Below are 21,169 nucleotides of genomic sequence, written 5' to 3'. Positions count from 1 at the left end.
TGCTGTGGGTTACTGTGTCTTATGTAGAGCAATGTGTGTGTGTTTTACCTTCACTCTGGCTGAAAGCAGGGCTCCCTCGAGAGGAGGAATGGCGTGTGGGCTTTAGTTTGAAATTTTAGCTGTTTTCGCATTGTCCAGCTGTTTGATACATTGCAGACACAATTGCCATGCCACGCTTGTCTGTTAGCAATGGCCAAACCTGGTGAGGGGCCCTTTAAGAGATAAAGATATGAGAACGCAAGAATAGAGACAATAGAAAGTGCTGTGAACACAGTGCTGTGAATTTAGCTTCCTATCTCCAAAAAAAAAAAGAAAAAAGACTTATCATACTTTTGCTCATTTTCTTTGAAAACTAGCATTTAGGCACAGTTTGCCATGCACACATGATCTCATTAGCCCTGGCATTGCTGGTACTGATGAACCTTTTTTTTTTCTTGCATGTTTTTTCTCATTCACATAGAGTGGAGAGTTCCTCTGGGACCAAGAAACACAAAGCTATGTGCTCAACGCCTTCTTTTATGGTTACATTGTGACACAAATCCCTGGAGGCTGGCTCTCTGAAGTTGTAGATCCAGGATGGGTCTTTGTCGGTGGAATCGGTATCACTTCTCTTCTTACACTCGCTACAGCTGTTGTCGCAAGAGCTAGCTTTGCTGCATTCCTGGTTCTTCGGGTTCTGGAAGGAATTGCTGAGGTAACTAAGAACTGCTATGCCGCTATAGTTTGTGTGTGTGTGTTTGTTTCTTTCTCCAGCGGCAGCTACTTACTGAAGGTATACAGCTTTTGTGAAAAGTATCCAGTTTACTGTGTATGCGGGACAAGCTTTCTTCAGGTTATTTAATGGGGTCCCTTGGCATTCGTCGCTCTAAAAAGTTAAAAAAGTTATGAATAAAGAATAATTTTAAAGTTCTTCTCAATGTTCAGTAGCCTAGAGCACCTGAAATGAATAGAAATTTCACTAAACAACCCGGGATGTGCTCCGCCCACACGCAACATTGCCTGTGTGCAATAATCTTTGACATGGGAAAAGATGATGGGGGTTTGATGATGATGGTTAATATTAATTAATAATATAGTTAATAATATAGATGATGGGTTAATATATGGTACAATAAGAGCATGGCAGTAATCTTTGTAAATTTGCTATCATGAAAAAAAAAGCTAATTTTATTGCAATACAGCACTACAGATGCTACTAGTGCAATGCAAATGTACTTAACTCATAACATAAAGTGTGGTTAAAGATAGAGGGATAAATGAGTACCCTTTCTAGCTGCAAGTTGTGTGCATTTAATTTGAGAGCTTCTAGGGTATGTATCTTTGTGCTGCAGTGTACGTCTGCACTCCCATGTTTTCCTTATCTGTGCTATTTTATTTAGCACTTACGCTTAAAGGTGCATTTGTACAGATTGCTTACTCACAGGTGACACCGTAATGCTTCTTCACGTCAAGTAAAACTGTTTCCTACGTGAATGCCTATTCATTCCCAATAGAAGAAACAAAACAGCTCCAGTGTGACTGCCCATCATACGAACATGAGAGACTTGCCTTGTGGACAGCTTTAGAGCACCTAGATGACTGGCATTTTTCAAAAAAGCAGATCCTGGACCGTGGCTTTGTGCATCTGTGATGCACAAAGCCACAAAAGTGCTGCTCCGTTTCTTGAAATGCACCAGCCTGTATGACCGCATGCGATGAACTGAATGATAAGCGCTTCATTGGGTGTGTATGTGTGAACACCTCTCCTCCTTCCCATATTTCACTTCCCTTTCTCCAGTGCAAGGTAGCCAACCAGGCCCAGCCTGGTTGACCTCGCCCTCATCCTTTAATTCTCTCTCTTGTACAGTGTAGTAGAAAGCACACTGAGTACATGGTGGCTTGGTGGCTGGCGCATTCAGCTGTTGAGCAGTTTCATAGCTCTAGATTCTAGCCTCAGGCATGTGCATTATTTAGGGGCAGAATGCGAAATGCATGTGCATAGAGGTTTCGGTGAACATTAAAGAACTCCAACTTGTCAAATTCGATTCCCTACTATGGCGTACCATGCAGTCCATATGCAATTTGGGGATAAAAACTAACTAGTCAATAAAAATTAAAAGAAAAACTGATGCGGATGTTAACTGTGTTAAAGAAATTGCGCATTTATTTTGGACCTCTATATAGCCTTTGTCCTGCTGTGGATCTTGATGATGATTTCGATTACAACCTAAAGATACAACCTAAAGGGCCTCCATCCTTAACTGCCATAAACAGGCTTAATTATGGCTATCCGGGGTGCAATATTTTAAATGCTTGTTCACTTTTACACGGGGAAGAATATTTGTTGTGAATTAAAAAACTGTTCCAGCTGTGCAAGTACTGTGCTTTCAAACTACGATGAGCTTGTGCAGTTGTATTGACCTGCCACATTGCTTTGCTCCATCAACAAGTGTTGTTACTGGCAACCATAAAACTTTAATTCTTGTGCATTTTTCTTCTGGAGTTTCAGCTGCAGGTATGGTACATATTGCGTTTCAGTGTGTTGACTATGTGGTGGTGTGACCGCTGTGCAGGGGGTAACGTACCCATCCATGTATGCCCTACTTGCCCGGTGGTCTCCCGTCAACGAGCGAAGTATGATGGCTGGCATCAGCAATATTGGAAGCCTCTTGGGTACTGTGGTCACACTACCACTGTCGGCAATGCTCTGCAAGCATGGCTTCGCAGGGGGCTGGCCGTCTGTCTTTTACCTCACAGGTACTTGCAGCTCGTTCTTCCCTAGTGGCCCGACTACATGTGCACACCAGCGTTAGCTTGCACCTCTGGTTGTAGAAGAAGCGACTATAATTTCTGGTTAAAAGGCTTCTGAGAACCAACACAACTCTCTCTCCTCCCCTGCTGGCGTAGCTTAGTGGCTTTGGTGTTGCACTGTTAAACTCGAGGCCGCAGGCTTGAACCTGGCTGCAGCAGCCACATTTCAATGGGAACAGAGTGCAAAAGCGCTCATGTACCTAAAGTTAGGTGCACGTTAAAGAAATTTTTTCAAACAAGTGGCTAAAATATGCAGAAAGATACCATGTGTGTATTTTAGTCACTTGTTTGAAAAAATAGACCAGTTGTTAGTCTGCGCTCATATCATGTACTTCCTTTTGTCTTTCGTACGGGTTGCGCTGCCCACCCCTAGGAACATGTTCAATCACCAACTCGCCCAGCTTGCCGTGTTAATTCAGGGTAATATAACTTTTACACTGTGTCTGGGCACAGTCTTTTTGCACTTTTGGTTGTGCATGTGATGTTACCGTTGCTTCACTCTTTCTGCCATCCCTCTAATTGTTTTGTCATACAACAAGAGCAAGCGGAGCACCAATAATTATGTGTGAACAATATTTTAGATTTGTGGGTTTGATTAAGCGAGTTCAATGACGCGTAGCCCTTGTGCAATTTGTGTGCACGCTGAAATACAGCAGATATTAAACTAGTTGCTGTCAGTAAGAAATGTGTCCAAACATTTTCTGTTGCATCTTCTTTCCTTGCTGAAGAACTGAAGTCCTAGCTGTCAAATGAATGTTCAATATTGTGACTGAGAACACCCTTAATCCCTTCGTCTCACTAATAAGCCTATATCAACTAACTAGCTCAGGTTCCTTGCGTGTTTGTTCCACGGCATTTTAGCAACAATTATACTTCTTTCATTCAGTCTTGACATCTTTGGCAGATATATTGTGGGCGCAAAAGTTGCAGCCTTGCTTAATACAAAATCCATTCACAATTTGCTCATTAAATATTATATTGAATGGTATTGCAGTTCATAAAGTACCCATTTTATTTAAGGACGTCCTTAAATTTAAACTTTGGATAATTCAAATCAATTTAGCATGACCCAGTAAAGTAATGGGGGTTGAGTGTAGTGTGGACTTGGCCAAACAGGTTTCACATTTACATGCACACATACACGCATGTGCACACACGTGTACATCCGCAAACGCATTTAGTCATGTATGTGTGTACTGTAATATTTTTCTGATGAAAGTGAATTATATTTGTATGGTGCTTAATATTTTTGTGGAAATGGTTTTTAGTAATATACACATGTGTTTTAATACCGGTGCCTCATACACCTGCATCACAGCACTTTGTTCACAGACCTTTCCTGTAGTAACAACATGTTTCATTTCATTTCATTTTATTACCTTAAAGACCCCATTCGGGGTATTACATAAGGGGTGGTTAACATGTGAACATAGGAAAAGGCAGGTGTTACATTGAAATACAAGTTTCAACAGTTTCTAGAAATTGTGAATGACATGTGATGGCAGCGACATTAATGGGTAGGTCGTTCCAGTCCTTGGCAGCTCGAGGAAAAAATGATGATTGAAAAGTGACAGTTCGTGTTCGAGGACGAGAAACTTGGAGTTGATGGCTGGTGCGCTGTGACATGCGTGAAGATGATGGTGTGACGTAAGGCGGGCGGCTTAGTGAGCTGTAAAAAAATTTGTGATAAAGAGAGAGCGTGGCGATGCGACGACGAAAAGCAAGAGATGCCAAGCTAGATTGTGCCTTTAAGTGTGAAACGCTGATGTTATATGACTATGAAGAATGAATGAATCTAGTCGCACGATTCTGAACCGACTCGAGTGCATTGATGATATATGTTTGATGAGGGTTCCAGATGGTGGCGGCATATTCCAGTTGTGGCCTGACAAATGATTTGTATGCGAGTAGTTTGACGTGCTGTGGAGCATGACGAAGATGACGCCTCATGAACCCAAGGGACTTGTTTGCTGACGAGATTACGTTAGTAGCATGCGCATTCCAGGAAAGGTCGTGGGACAGGGTTACGCCTAAGTACTTATAGGTTAGAACTGATTCTAGTGGGACGTTTGCAATTGTGTAAGTAGACAGATAAGGATTACGACGGCGGGAAATTGAAATAAATTTGCACTTGTTAGGGTTCAAGGCCATTTGCCAACGGTTGCACCATTTTTGCACGTTATTAAGGTCATTCTGGAGAGATGCTTGGTCAGAGATGTTAGTCACAGTACGATAAATCACACAGTCGTCAGCGAACATACGAATAGGACAAGATACATGCAGCGGAAGATCGTTAATGTATATTAGGAAAAGAAGCGGTGCTAAGACTGAGCCTTGAGGGACACCTGAAGTGACAGGGAGGGGTTCGGAGGAGACGTTATTGACAAAGACGAACTGGGAACGATTAGTAAGGAATTCTTTTATCCATTGTACTACAAGAGGATCCAAGTTCAATCTAGATAATTTTATTAGCAAGCGGTTATGAGGCACTGTGTCAAAAGCTTTAGAGTAGTCTAGAAAGATTGCATCGGTTTGAACGTTGTTATCAAGATTAACGTGGAGATCATTAAGGAAGATAGCTAGTTGTGTTTCACATGAAAGCCCTTTACGAAAACCATGTTGTGAAGGATGAAAGAAGTTTTCCGAGTCTAAAAAGTTCATGATATGCGAGTATATGACATGTTCCATGATTTTGCAAGGAACACTAGTTAATGAAATGGGGCGGTAGTTTAAGGGGGAGTCTTTGTTACCTGCTTTGAATACTGGAACGACCTTTCCCACTTTCCAATCATCCGGTAAAGTACCTGTAGACAATGATTGCGTGAACAACAGAGTGAAACATGCCGCGGATATATGCTTAGTATTCATTACGATCTTTGAGTTAATTTCGTCTACACCAGAAGAAGTACATAATTTGTTTTTTTCAATGATTGATAGTATACCATCTACCGAAAATACAATGGGTGGCATATGTGATGTTATGTTAGTAGGTAGTGGAGAGTCTGGAGTGGTAGTTCCTTTTGTAAACACAGAAAAAAATGCTGTGTTGAATATATCGGCGCACTCGGCGTCCGTGGCGGTGTCGCCTGCTGCATTCGTCACGCTGATGGTACGAGCTTCTTTGGGATTTAAAATGCGCCAGAACTGCCGAGGATTTTGAGTAAGTAGCTTGGGCAGGTTGACGTTATAAAAAGATTTTTTAGCAGTGCGAAGGGCACTCAGGTAGGCGTTCTCTGCCGTGTAGTATCTTGACCAAGCCTCGGTGCTTCCAAGACGCGTGGCTAGCCGGAAGCGACGTTTCTTTTGGTTTTCAAGCTTCTTTAAATCTCTGGTGAACCATGGCTTATTTTGATTAGTGTGCATAGTTATTCTTGGTATATGTTTGTTTACGAGTTCATTAATATTATTTTTAAATAGTGTCCAGTTTTCTTGAGGCGAGCGCATATGGAATAATGTCTCAAAAGTAGAAAAGAAGTCACGTAACTCGTAATTAATAGCTTCGTAGTTCCCTTTATCATACAGGCATATAGTTTTGTTAGATTTTGGTTGTCGAATGGGTTGAAAGTTGAAGGTGGCATGGATTACTTTATGATCACTTACCTCACGGAGGTAAGTTATGGATGATAGACTGTCAGGATGGCTGCTTAGTATAAGGTTTAGTATAAGGTTTAGTATAAGGTTAGTATAATGTTTGCTGTTAGAGTCGCATTCAAGTTTTGTTTAGCAGAGATCAGATCTTATTTCTTGCATGTTTCTTGTATTTTCATTTGTCAGCTTGTTCTTGTGAGCTCTTTTGCAAGCAGCCCTATGTTCGTCCAGTTGCACAATTTTTTGGAGCACACACACACGAAAAATTCTATCGCAGTCAATATGCCCTCCCTGTTTATTTTTAAAAATTTTTTATATAAGCCATACTGCAGACCTTGTGCAGGTCCGAGCAGGATGTGCACAAAAGAACTTGAATAGACACAAAAGTACACATGTCGATCAATGGTAGATACAGTTGGGAATGGCATCGAGTTCCAGTCATTAATACTTCATGGAAAAAAGGAATACTTGAACACTTCAATATGTACGAAATATTGGGTTAAAGTGTTGGATTGGTGGTGCCGGGTGTGTTTAGTCATTAACAGTCTAATATATATTGATGGCTCAATAATTAATTTATTACTAATAAGTGCCGAAAGAAAGCCAAGGCGAAATTTTTTTCTTTGTAAAGCTAGTAACCCTATACCATTTGTTGCTATAAGTTCCATGAGGGAATCGTACTGCGAGAATTTAGAAAAAATAAATAGAACTGCTTTTCTCCGTATTCTCTCGAGCTTTTTAATGTCAACTTCAATATAGGAATCACAGACTGTACATGCATACTCAAGTGTAGGCCGAATAAAAAATGTGTTGCAGATAAGTTTTATACTAGCCAGCGTGTTTCTTAATTTGTGTCAGAGTAAGAGTTTACAAAGTCTGATGCACACACATTGTCAATATGAATGTTCCAGGATGGATAGTGAGTAATAGTGACTCCCAATTATTCATAGTTAGTAAGCTCTTGTAAGTCTGACGAACCTAGCTTATAAATGTGTCTTAGTAGGTTTTTTCTCTATGTGTTTCATAAAATAAAGCTATTTTTCATATTGTTTAAGTTGTTTTTAAGTTTAAGTTGATTGTTATGGGAAGTTATATCTCTGTACAAAACACAATCATCAGCAAATAGTCTGATAGCAATGTTTCTGTAAACTGCATTCACAAAACATTAAGGTACAAAAAGACAAGTGACAGTCCGAGTACACTACCTTACATTACTCCCGATGTCACTGGTAGACAGTCTGGTTGTTGCCCATTGATCACAACCTACTGTTTATGATTGTTCAAGGTATCGGTAATCCACTGCATAATATTAGGTGGAAACATCGCACTTAAAAATTTTTTTCTGGCTGAATCATGAGGTACATGATCAAATGCTTTGCTAAAATCTAAAAGAATCATGTCCGATTGTCTGTTAGTGTCAAGAGAAGAGGCTAGTGAGGGAATCACCGTAATTAGCTGGCTTACCATTGAGCATCCTTTTCTGAAACCATGCTGGTGAGGTGCTAAAGTGGGAGTTTTTCTTGGGGAATTGGTTAATTTGTTTAGCAATGATATGTTCAATTAATTTACAACAAGATGATATTAAAGAAAAAGGACGATAATTATGTACAACAAGATGATCTCCTTTCTTAAATTAAGATAATTAAGGTTACTTTCAATTGGAACATGCAGTAGCTATATCTCCGCATGACCACCCCATCGCTTACTTACATTCCAGATTATGCAGTGAAGTCACAATGAAATTAAACTTCTTGCAGATTTTGTGCTCAACAATTTTTTGTAACACATGTGAATTTTTTTCTTTCTTTTTTTTTTTGAGATGTTCTGGAAGGCAGTGCAGTCTTGTTAAATACTTATTCTGGAATGTTGGGACAAAATGTACCAAGATACTGCACCTTCCATTGATCAACTTTGCGTGCTGCAAGTTTAATGCGTAATGTTGGTATATCTTATTTTGTTTGGTTTCAAGTAAACTGTTCTGTTCCAAACTAATTTTATGCTGGTTTTGATTTTTTCTGACTGGGGATAAACAAGCCACCTTACTAATAATAACATTGTCTCAGGTTTAGGCAAACAAGTGTACCCTGGTTTTGCGACATTGAAGTTTCCGTTCACACCTGCCTGCCTTTCCTTATTTCTGTTTCTCCAGGACTCCTGGGTGTCGTATGGTCCATATTTTGGATACTTCTAGCTTCTGGCAGTCCTGAAAGACACAAGTTCATCTCAATGGAGGAACGCATCTATATAGTTCATTCTCGGGACGCCAACTTCTCAGAGCACAAGGTGACTAAAGTACTACTGTTCGTGACACTCATATGCCCACATAATGAAGCAAAGCCTGCGTAAGCTTTATGCATTTTTCTCCTGAAAATGTGGTGGTGATGATGACTTTTATTCCTTCTAATGATTGGCACTCCCATTTAACGAAAGGCAACATTATTTGATGCCAGGAGCAGGATGCAAGTGTTAAAATGTGGTTGCAAGATAGATGCGTACATGTTTCTGCATCATTCCTATTGATGAGTGTTTCTTCTGCTGCTATTATATCTGAAAAGTTTGCAAGGAACTGCACAGGCTGTTTTAACAAAAGAGAGTTTTGCATTAGGGGAACGCAAGCGTTGTGGCCCCCTAGCACTTGCACATACCGCACATGCACATACCCTTACATAGAGGTCTACGCATGCGCAAGTACCGTGACCCCAAGCGCTAGCGGACTCCGACGCTTGCGTCCCCCTAATCTAAACTCCCTGAAGTCTTGCTTCTTTTAAGGGGTCTAGCGTTGTTGAGAGCACATCAACAACATTTGCATGTGTAGTATCGTGCTCAATATGAGCTACAGTGTGCAAGCGCATGGCAAAGCACTCTACCAAGATGGATAAGGGCACGGGTCGGTGCTGTTTTCTTGATATAAAGGGAGAGGGTTCTGGTGCTCTTGTTTCGAAGTTGGCCCCTTGCCTTATTTAGCCCTCACTCCCAGTTTAGTGCACAAAATCTTTATCTCACGAAAATGATAAGGACAGATAGTGGTCACATATTGTGCGACCTATGCGTTATTCATTGTTATACGCACTTCAACCGGTAAATATTATAGATAAGAGACAGTGAGTTTGCAGCAAGGTTTGTATTGTGTGTATTGCTATTGTACACAGGAACAGAGAGAGAGAGAAAGCAACTGTTGGCACTGAGTGGTAAAGCAGAAACCACTGTGACAACGCATCCATGGTGCAAATCGGTGCTGCTATCCAACCTGGGAGAGCGTTTTGCCACATGCTCATGCATTGCAGCTCATACTGAACGAGAGAGTGCTTGTTGGGAGGCATTATAGCATGCAAACCACAAACAACAAATTTCCAACACATCTTTGGCACGGGTATTGACTGGTGGAAATGTGTGACAGTTTTGTTGTCGTCTCTTGACCGGAACATATGCTCTGCTTCTGCATATATTAAGTTTGCTATCACATCGTCTGACCTTGTCATCTCAACATTTTAATTTCGACTTTTGGGTTTTATGTAAGTTTGATGCAAGGTCAACACTAATTTTCTCTTTATAAGCGCTTCTTGTAGTTTTTCAAGTTTAGCAAACTGCTTGGTCTTTGTCTGCACATGGTCCACGAGATCATACGTTTTGTGATCTGTGCGTTCCGGCATCCCAGAGACCAGGGTCACTGCTTTTGCTTTCCTGCTGCCTTGTGAGCTGCTTTCAGCATTGGCTAGCTCTGGTACAGTTACACTTTGATATACCGAACTTCAATATAATGAAATTCTCAATATAATGAAGTATTCAACTTTTGATAACTTGTGGATAGAACACCATGTATTTTGAACCTCAATATAACCAAGTGTGTTTTTGCACATTTTCAGTATAAGGAAATGTCACTGCTGCTGTGCGGAAATATCGAGGCAATAAGCGGAAACTTTGGCAGGTGCAGATGGTAAATTAGTTGAAGCAGAAGTGGCTGCTTGCAAATGCACATCTCAAATTGTGCGCTGCACGAATAAGAGCAACCACTGAAGCAAAGTAATGTCGTGCTCCATATTAAGCCCAAGTGCTATAACATTCTATCACTTCCCGTACACTGCATACTTTCGATGTGAGTGAAAGCATGCGAGGGTGAGCCGAGAAGGATGGTGGTTTGGTGAGCACCGTCTTCCCATGCGAGCAAGGGGAAAGGGGGGAGAGGAGAAAGCTTGCGGTAACGCAATAAAAAACATGCGAGAGGGGCGGAGGGGTCAGGTTGGTGAGCGTCTCCTTTTCTAGCTCGACCGTAGCTGCGCATGGCTGTTGGTGTGACTGAGCGCACACATAGCCCATGCGCCCTGTTTTAGAGGTAATCTGCTGTGTGTGCAAAGATGGGGTGAGATGAGATCGCATGGCATTATGTGCGCTGTCCTCCTGCATGTTTAGTGCCGGAGGTTGCGTGCTCTCAGGTTTCAGAGACACGTTGAAGCTAAAGGTAATCAAAGCATTCGCTCCCTGCACTTTTAATGATAATGTTGTCATGCTGCGGGTGACACTATGAGCCGCTAAGGTGGAATGGACATGAAAGGCTGACTGGCCAATGTGAAGGTATCATCAACATGGCATAAGACCGTATCTTTCGTCGCCAACTCTCAAATTCAACAGAAAGATTTTTTTTCTAAACCAAGTTTGTTTTTTGCCAATTGGCTGATAATTCAGAAACTCTTGCAGCCCCTTCCACGTAAAAAAATCCATCAGCATCTCTCTTATTTGCATAAAAGGTCGAATTTCAATATTGCAAAATTTTTTTATAACAAAGCAAATTTGCCGATTTTGCCGACTTCATTATATTGAGTTTGAACTGTACTTTGTACGGGCGGCTTTTTGCATCGATCTAACATGACCTGGCATCGTAATGCCCTTGACACCACTGTGAAGGCGCTGGTCCATGCCCACGGTGAAAGTGCATAGGAAATTTGTTTCTTGCGATTCAGGCATGACTCACATAAGGCTTCTTTTGTAAAGTTCTGCTATTTTGCTAGTATGTCCGCAGCATTGTCGCACCAGAAGAGCATATGAATTTTACTGGTGGTAGACAATACTTCATGTTCAAGGAACGTAAACTGTGAGTGTCAGGTCATGCACATCTGTATTATCAAGTGCACCAGTGCACTTTGTGCCGTATGTGTGCACGGCCAATGTCAGTTGTTTTTCTGTTGAGCTAATGAATTATTATTTTTTTTAAATTACAGCCAGTGCCTTGGCTCAGCATACTGACATCAAGGGGTGTGTGGCTTTGTGCTCTAGTTAAGTTTTGTGCAAGCTGGAGCTTTTATACCTTGCTCACGGAGCTTCCAAGCTACTTGTCCAATGTGCTGCACTTCGATATTCAAAAGGTATGTGCCACTAACAATCTGTCTTTCAAATTGTTGCATGCACTATGCAGTAAAATGACATTTATTGCTGCATGTCATCATCAAGAGCATTGCCACCACACCACCATTAACCAAATAGATTAGCATTCCTACTGCAATTAGATTTCTGTGTGCCAATTCCCCATCCCCATTCGCTATTTGCAGATTTGGTTTCACTACTGTTGAAAAGTTGGCTTTTCCACCAAGCTCTCTGAATTACTGTGATGGACAAAATTAAATAAAGAAATGAAAGTAATAAAACAGATACATCTGGGGCACGACTGAAAATAACACAGGTGCTTTATCAGGCTAATAACATTTCCAAATATAAAATAAATAAGTTGGGTGGAGGGCTGAATAGTTACGTTTATGCAAATGCTGTATATTTTTCTTATATGTGACTTTACTCTAACAGATTGTAGGTTATCCATTCCACATATTACACGGCTTGCCTAAATGCATTCATGCCTCCTAATCCCATAAAAGTCATATGCGCACATGCCCAATTTACCCTGTTGTCGTCCTGTTGATGTTATGTATAGTATTGTATAGTTTTCCTTTACTCCCCAAATTTTTTAGCATTCAGTGGAAATACCAGGAAAAGTAGAAGACATTCACCAAATGTCTTCTACTTGCTGCCGAACTTAATCATTTCAGGACACTAAGTATTCATCAACGAAATTTTTATGAGTCGCAAATGAAGAAAGCTCTACCACTCTACTACTCTACCAATTCTACCAACACTCTTAGGTGCAATAAAACAATATTTATTGCACTTCACTTGCCATTGCGAACCTCATCATCCGATGCATTGTAAAAAAATTAAGCTACTTCAGCTGGCAGCATCGGTGGGTAACTGTGATTGGCCTCTGAATAACTTTTATGCAACATTGTAGGCACATTGCTGGCATTGCCTCTGTGCCGTGGCGCGCTCGAGACGAACGGCTGACGCAGCCTAACACATGCATACAAAAAATGCAACCAAAAGCAGGGAGCACTATGACTTCTCGTGTGAGAAAGTAATGATGATGATAACCAAGTGGTGATTTTTGTAACGGGCGCAGTTAATGACCGAAAAATTAGGCAGTCTGAAAAAACAAATGCATCCCTTTAACTGCCCTCAAAGGCTCAAATTGCCACAGCCATGTCTGAAATGGCGTTAAAATCCTGCCAGTAGAATTATCAGTAGTGTTGTGTGAAGAATCGAAATCGAATGTTCAATTCAAATTGGTTAGTATTCGATTCGATTCAAAAGACACTTTTACTATTCAAAATATTCAAACCCCTGAAAATTTCTGTTTTTTTAAGTTAGCTTCGCCGCCTTACAGATGCGCCGTGCGGCGAAGCATACAAACTTTATTGCGGTGATCATCATTAGCCTATTTATGTCCACTGGCAAGATGGAGGCCTCTCTCAGTGATCTTTGATTGCCCCTGTCTTGCATACCAGGTGACTCTATGTTATGCTGGTCAATTTTCTAATTCATCACACCATGTAGTTCTCTGCCATCTCCAACTACACTTCCCTTCTCTTGGCGACCATTCTGTAACTCTGATAGACTACTACTACTACCGGTTATCTGCCTTACGTTTTACATGACCACTTCTTCCTCTCAATGCCAACTGGAATATTGTCTGTCCCCATTTGTTCTCCAATCTGCTGTCTTCCTGTCTCTTAATGTTAGACCTATAATTTCTTGATAAATCACTCACTGTGCAATCTTTAACTTTTTCTCAAGTTTCTTTGTTAACCTCCAGTTACAGAATTTAATTATTGGTCACTGATGCACAACTATAGAAGTGAACATGTAGGAAACACTACTACGGAAAATCAGCTGCAAGAAAGCATTAGTTCAACTTCATGTGAAATCAAACTGAAAGAAATGGGTGAAGGGTGCTTTAGTGCAAAGTTTTGTTGAAAATTTAGAATGTATTTCATAGAGGTGCTTCAGTTGCTCATTTTGTGGTGACTTTGTGAGCTGAAACAAATGTCATTGATGATTTGATGACTTTAATGAAGGCAAAGCCTCAGTCAATATTCAAGCCGTGCCTTGATGACAATTAGGGGCGCGTGAATACTTGAATATTGCTGAATAAAATCGAATAATGAATGTTCAAATAATTCAACTTGCAAATCGAATATTTACTGTTAGATTTTTTTAATATTCAGTATTATTCAGTGTAGCGACCCATCCATGGCTGCATGTCACGTCTGCACCGCGATGTCTCTCTTGCTTGGTGCTGCCCAAGCAAGCGTTTAACTTCATTTTCTGCGGAAAAGGATCATCCCGCCTGACATAATAGCAGACTTTGGGCACTGCGAATGCTCTTCGATGTTGGTCCGATGCAGGGATCACACACACAGCACCAAAACGCTGTGATTCACAGAATGGAGCTGTGTCGGCCGAGGCACATCTGTGAATCTGTTGATGCTAGGTCTGTCTTGGTTGACAGGACCGATCAGAATGGTGACGTGACTTGGACAGAGAGACACGTGACAAAAGACAGCGTGTGCGAAGATTAGGCTGATTGGCCACTAGTAGGCACGCAGATCGTGTTGGCTAGGCAGCGATGGACTTCATGCCGCTTCAACAGCTGTCAATCTAACCCGCACGTGTGATCTTGGGACCTATCACTGATCAGCCACCCGTACAAACATACAGCGTACAAACATTCCGCAATGATTTGCGGCCTGTTGTCACATCAGCCAACAGCAGAGTTTCATCACAGCCGCACTGCCTAGGCCATTAGGCCTAATCGTCGCTGCTTCATCAGGCGCCTGCGGCTAAAGTTGCGGTTTGGTGCCGAATCAAATCAGATCTATACGCAGCAACTGTGTAGCACTCGGGAATCCAACTTATTGCCTCGTGAATGCCTGATATGGCAACAGAGTTGTTCACGGTCGCCATCTTTTTGACACACTATATGGCAGCCTCTAGTTCCCAATGCCGTTCGTAAAGACACATATCAGTCTCTTTTTGTAGCTTCGGGCCAACTGTCACAAGACTAGCTTTGTATCTATATGGTGGGCATGGAAGTGTCATGACCTGGTTGCTTGCATTTGCTCGGACACAGGATGAACAAAAAATGGGGGCTGCTCTGGCCATCCATATTTCAGAATTGGTGGTTAACGATTCATGTGGTTTGTGGTCCTTTCCTCTGCCGTGCAAACTGGCCTTATGATAACCTCCCAGCTGTAAAGTTGGGATAGCCCTTCTGTATTTTGGAGAAAAACTAGAAAGCAAACCTTTCTATGTAATAAATAAAAGATTGCCGTAAAACACAAGTCCACTATTAAACTGAGAACCTCATTGGTATTCAGTACAACAGAACGTCAATTATTCATTAGCTTCAGAGAAAAAAAGGCACTTTATTCTATACAACAGAAATTCTATTAATAAAAAATATTTTCAAGACCTTTGTATACTAGAACTGAGCTGTAATCAGCACTGGCATACTAATTTGGTGTCCTCTTTAATAAGAGACCTTACTGTATATCTTGATTTCTGTGCACTTGAGCTACCGATAACTTGCTCCTTTCTTGTTATGCAATGGTAGGAGACCTCATAGCATCTGCAGCATCACATTTTCTTGCTAAAAATTTGTAAGCTTTAAATTTTGTGAGAAGTATTCTGATATTCGATTTGATATTCGGCTTTTTTTTTTTTCTTGACTCGATTCAATATGCTATCAGAAACCTACTATTCGGTATTCACACACCCTTAACGACAACCATGTTAAAGGTGTTTGTGCTGTGATTTTTTCAAACTGTAGCCTGAACATCTGGATGAATGGAAGTTAGCGTTGCATCTGCTGTGCAGTTATACCTGGGAAATTGGGGGATTTCCTGCCAATGCAAAATTTGGATCCAGTGAGTTGAGTTAAGTCAGAGGCACTGCTTTCCAGTGAAAATGGAGTGAAAAACTTTATGCAGAAGAATATGACAGAAAACGAGAGGTGACCTTGTTTAATCTGTAAATTTTGCAGTTTTCCCAGATTTAAAATAACCTTCAATAGCTGTTGATCTCGTAGTGTAAAGGGCATAAAGGAGAATTTTATGAGAGAACTGTGTTGTATCTGAGAAACTGAGTTCTAAGACACTTTCTTAGAATAAAAGACTTGCTTTGAATCATCATCATCATCATCATCATCATCATCATCCTAGTTACGCCCACTGCAGGGCAAAGGCCTCTCCCATATTTCTCCAACAACCCCGGTCATGTACTAATTGTGGCCATGCCGTCCCTGCAAACTTCTTAATCTCATCCGCCCACCTAACTTTCTGCCGCCCCCTGCTACGCTTCCCTTCCCTTGGAATCCAGTCCGTAACCCTTAATGACCATCGGTTATCTTCCCTCCTCATTACATGTCCTGCCCATGCCCATTTCTTTTTCTTGATTTCAACTAAGATGTCGTTTACCCGCGTTTGTTGCCTCACCCAATCTGCTCTTTTCTTATCCCTTAACGTTACACCCATCATTCTTCTTTCCATAGCTCGTTGCGTCGTCCTCAATTTCAGCAGAACCCTTTTCGTAAGCCTCCAGGTTTCTGCCCCATATGTTAGTACTGGTAACACACAGCTGTTATACACTTTCCTTTTGAGGGATAGTGGCAAGCTGCTGTTCACGATTTGAGAATGCTTGCCAAACGCACCCCAGCCCATTCTTATTCTTCTGGTTATTTCAGTCTCATGATCCGGATCCGTGGTCACTACCTGCCCTAAGTAGATGTATTCCCTTACCACTTCCAGTGCCTCGCTACCTATCGTAAACAGCTGTTCTCTTCCGAGACTGTTAAACATTACTTTAGTTTTCTGCAGATTTATTTTCAGACCCACCCTTCTGCTTTGCCTCTCCAGGTCAGTGAGCATACATTGCAATTGGTCTCCTGAGTTACTAAGCAAGGCAATATCATCAGCGAAGCGCAAGTTACTAAGGTATTCTCCATTTACTCTTATCCCCAGTTCTTCCCACTCCAGGTCTCGGAATACCTCCTGTAAACATGCTGTGAATAGCATTGGAGAGATTGTATCTCCCTGTCTGACGCCTTTCTTTATTGGGATTTTGTTGCTTTCTTTGTGGAGGACTACGGTGGCTGTGGAGCCGCTATAGATATCTTCCAGTATTTTTACATATGGCTCATCTACACCCGGATTCCATAATGCCTCCATGACTGCTGAGGTTTCGACTGAATCAAACGCTTTCTCGTAATCAATGAAAGCTATATATAAGGGTTGGTTATATTCTGCACATTTCTCTATCACTTGATTGATAGTGTGAATATGGTCTATTGTTGAGTAGCCTTTACGGAATCCTGCCTGGTCCTTTGGTTGACAGAAGTCTAAGGTGTTCCTGATTCTATTTGCGATTACCTTAGTGAATACTTTGTAGGCAACGGACAGTAAGCTGATCGGTCTATAATTTTTCAAGTCTTTGGCGTCCCCTTTCTTATGGATTAGGATTATGTTAGCGTTCTTCCAAGATTCAGGTACGCTCGAGGTTATGAGGCATTGCGTATACAGGGTGGCCAGTTTCTCTAGAACAATCTGACCACCATCCTTCAACAGATCTGCTGTTACCTGATCCTCCCCAGCTGCCTTCCCCCTTTGCATAGCTCCTAAGGCTTTCTTTACTTCTTCTGGCGTTACCTGTGGGATTTCGAATTCCTCTAGGCTGTTCTCTCTTCCACTATCGTCGTGGGTGCCACTGGTACTGTATAAATCTCTATAGAACTCCTCAGCCACTTGAACTATCTCATCCATATTAGTAACGATATTGCCGGCTTTGTCTCTTAACGCACACATCTGATTCTTGCCTATTCCTAGTTTCTTCTTCACTGTTTTTAGGCTCCCTCCCTTCCTGAGAGCCTGTTCAATTCTATCCATATTATAGTTCCTGATGTCCGCTGTCTTGCGCTTGTTGATTAACTTCGAAAGTTCTGCCAGTTCTATTCTAGCTGTAGGGTTAGAGGCTTTCATACATTGGCGTTTCTTGATCAGATCTTTCGTCTCCCGCGATAGCTTACTGGTTTCCTGTCTAACGGCATTACCACCGACTTCTATTGCGCACTCCTTAATGATGCCCATGAGATTGTTGTTCATTGCTTCAACACTAAGGTCCTCTGCCTGAGTTAAAGCCGAATACCTGTTCTGCAGCTTGATCCGGAATTCCTCTAGTTTCCCTCTTACCGCTAACTCATTGATTGGCTTCTTGTGTACCAGTTTCTTCCGTTCCCTCCTCAAGTCTAGGCTAATTCGAGTTCTTACCATCCTATGGTCACTGTAGCGTACCTTGCCGAGCACGTCTACATCTTGTATGATGCCAGGGTTCGCGCAGAGTATGAAGTCTATTTCATTTCTAGTCTCACCATTCGGGCTCCTCCACGTCCACTTTCGACTAACCCGCTTGCGGAAAAAGGTATTCATTATCCGCATATTATTCTGTTCTGCAAACTCTACTAATAACTCTCCTCTGCTATTCCTAGAGCCTATGCCATATTCCCCCACTGACTTGTCTCCAGCCTGCTTCTTGCCTACCCTGGCATTGAAGTTGCCCATCAGTATAGTGTATTTTGTTTTGACTTTACCCACCGCCGATTCCACGTCTTCATAAAAGCTTTCGACTTCCTGGTCATCATGACTGCATGTAGGGGCATAGACTTGTACCACCTTCAATTTGTACCTCTTATTAAGTTTCACAACAAGACCTGCCACCCTCTCGTTAATGCTATAGAATTCCTGTATGTTACCAGCTATTTCTTTATTAATCAGGAATCCGACTCCTAGTTCTCGTCTCTCCGCTAAGCCCCGGTAGCACAGTACGTGCCCGCTTTTTAGCACTGTATATGCTTCTTTTGTCCTCCTAACCTCACTGAACCCTATTATATCCCATTTACTACCCTCTAATTCCTCCAATAACACTGCTAGACTCGCCTCACTAGATAACGTTCTAACGTTAAACGTTGCAAGGTTCAGATTCCAATGGCGGCCTGTTAGAGAAGCTATTAGAGAAGAACTGCTTAAAAAGGGACGGTTTATAGACTTTTGCGAAATTCACAGTGCAAATTTTATGCAAAACATTCACTGTTTTTCCTTAGACAGCTTCGTACATTTCCGATGCATCCATATAGAAAAAAACACTCATAAGGAAATAATTAATAGTCTGGCTTAAAGGTACACTAAAGAAAAATATCTAATTGAGCTAGATTCAAAGATTAGGCTTCTATAATAATGAATTCATCATTTGTAATGGAGCAAAGCTTTTGTAAAAGCAAAAATTGTGAAAAATGGGAAATTTCCATGGCGCCACTCATGATATTACGGGGCTACCTCTTGTGATGTCAGCACTGGCTGGTGCACAGAGAGCATCAGAAAGGGAGGTCATGTGGAGATTACATAATCTCATTTCTTTTGGCACAGGTAATTCATATTGAGGGGCAGCAGCCCAGTGACAATTTTAACTGCAACAAGGTCATTATGTCGGCTTTTAGACAAATAACCTATCGATATAACTCAGCTTGATATTTTCCTTTAGTGTCCACCTAAAGTGTGTTACATATTAGAACTTCATCTTTCAGGATGGTTTCATGAATGCCAGCATATACTTGGGCCAAGCACTTGTTGGAATCCTTTGCGGCTTCATGGCTGACAAGCTTCACAAAAAGCAAGTCCTTGGTGTAACCGCCATAAGAAAGACTTTCGAGTGTGCGGGTATGTTGACGAGCATTGTTGTGCACTTGGTTTCATAATTGTTGCTGTTACATTACATTGGAGCCTTGTTATACTAAACCAGTCAGGTAGAGCTAAATCTTTTATTGCATCAAAAGCATGCAACAATCTATCATATAATAGTCAGGACTATTCTTTAGTCTTTCTTAGCCCATAATAACTTTTGGTACTGTATTGGGAGCTTCTTTGGTACAAGTTCACTTCAAACTTTTCTTTATCAAAATGTAGAACCTTGTCCGTACGTTTTGGAAAAACCGTAAGAAAAGACATACTAACCAGGAAAACATATGATCTGAAGTAACGGAAAACATTCGACAGACTCAACTATTGTTGACATCTACTTAATGCGAAATGTCGCGCGAATCGTTCCGGCACGAAACACTGATGCACGTCGAGCTGGTGATGCTCCGGCGGCCCGAGACGCATTTTGTTGTTTTCCTATTGTGTTGGGTTGTAAGAGGGCGACAGGAAACTGTCGAAATTGAGCTGGTGGGCGTCGCCAGATGCCGCCGAAATGAACCGCCACGCCCACATCGCGCTGCCTGCAGCAGGGATATGCGACGTGTTTGGATTGTCGCCTACTAAAGGCGTGCACTACACTACCAATCGCACAACGCACCACGCGCTGTAAAACAGATAGGTAAAGATGCCTATCACAGTAGGTTTGGTGGTGATAGCTGTAAATGCGGCGTGTGATGACCCAGGAGGCCAATTGCTTGTGCCGGAATAATAAACTGTGTGAGCCATCATTTTCACATGTGGCGGGTAGCTATATATAGTTCTTGATCGGGTCTGCCTCACGCCTTTTCTTGTTGACATGGGATCTAGAGGCTGGAAAATGTATACGATCACAGTCTGCAGCAGGGACCCAGATTGCCACAGACATCCAATAGATGTACCGGATTTATCCATACATCCAGCAAAAAAATGGGATTTCCTATGGACATCCTTTACATGCACATAAATCTAAGGTATGTACAATGGCATCAAAGTTTTGGATGTCCTTTGAACATCCATTTAGTTCATTCATCAGACGTGCAGCAGATAAAATTTTGGATGTCCATAGAATGCCTCAAAGAACAGTACTTCAGACGTACATTGCATGAAGTTTTAGATGCCCATGGAACCTCCATAAAGTTTGTTCTTTAGACGTGCATTGTAGGCCGCCCAAAACTTTTGCATTGTATGTGCCCTTGTATGATTTGGACGTGGACGATGCTACGCAGTTGGTACGACTATCTCGTGCTGTATCATCAGTTCACAGGTAATGGATGTCCATAAGACATCCCATTCTTCTGTTGGACATCGATCGATCGTTGCTACTTCATAAAATGGTTGTTTGCACATGAAATGTAAATTCTTTCAATACAACGAAATGCACAAGCAGTGCGCGAAGTGAAAGAACGTACCTGTACCCAAACCTTCTGTGTTGCAGATTCTGAGTTTTGTAGACTACTTTGTTTCCAACTTAGAAAAGTAATTGAAAAACAAGGTACAGTATATTCAGCAATTAACTGATGTATAGCAGAAAAAAGTGCAGGGAAATTATGTGAAGGGACTCTACTTTTGTTAAGCCCCACCAAACGTTTTAAAAAGTCGACAAATCTGGCGTGTGCAAGTTATTGCCTGGCCTCCAATACTTGACACTCAGTCTCGGAGGCCATGTGCATCGAACGCACGGAGCCGGTAGC

The 21,169-nt window shown here is 41.6% G+C and overlaps 1 protein-coding gene across 1 annotated transcript in view; it reads left to right on the top strand.

Moving 5' to 3' along the window:
* LOC142579637 (sialin-like) overlaps positions 1-21,169 on the top strand; it is a 38,116-nt gene that overhangs the window by 3,713 nt on the left and 13,234 nt on the right. Inside the window, exons 3-7 of the mRNA XM_075690034.1 lie at positions 461-694; positions 2,553-2,736; positions 8,528-8,661; positions 11,592-11,735; positions 19,328-19,460. Coding sequence (XP_075546149.1) covers positions 461-694; positions 2,553-2,736; positions 8,528-8,661; positions 11,592-11,735; positions 19,328-19,460 — 829 coding nt within the window. The remainder of the gene's footprint in view (positions 1-460; positions 695-2,552; positions 2,737-8,527; positions 8,662-11,591; positions 11,736-19,327; positions 19,461-21,169) is intronic.

This window comes from Dermacentor variabilis, chromosome 4 (assembly GCF_050947875.1).
Source record: "Dermacentor variabilis isolate Ectoservices chromosome 4, ASM5094787v1, whole genome shotgun sequence".
Classification (NCBI taxonomy): Eukaryota; Metazoa; Arthropoda; class Arachnida; order Ixodida; family Ixodidae; genus Dermacentor; species Dermacentor variabilis.
The sequence above is the reverse complement of the archived record's forward strand: the minus strand, read 5'-3'. Positions and strand labels throughout refer to the sequence as shown.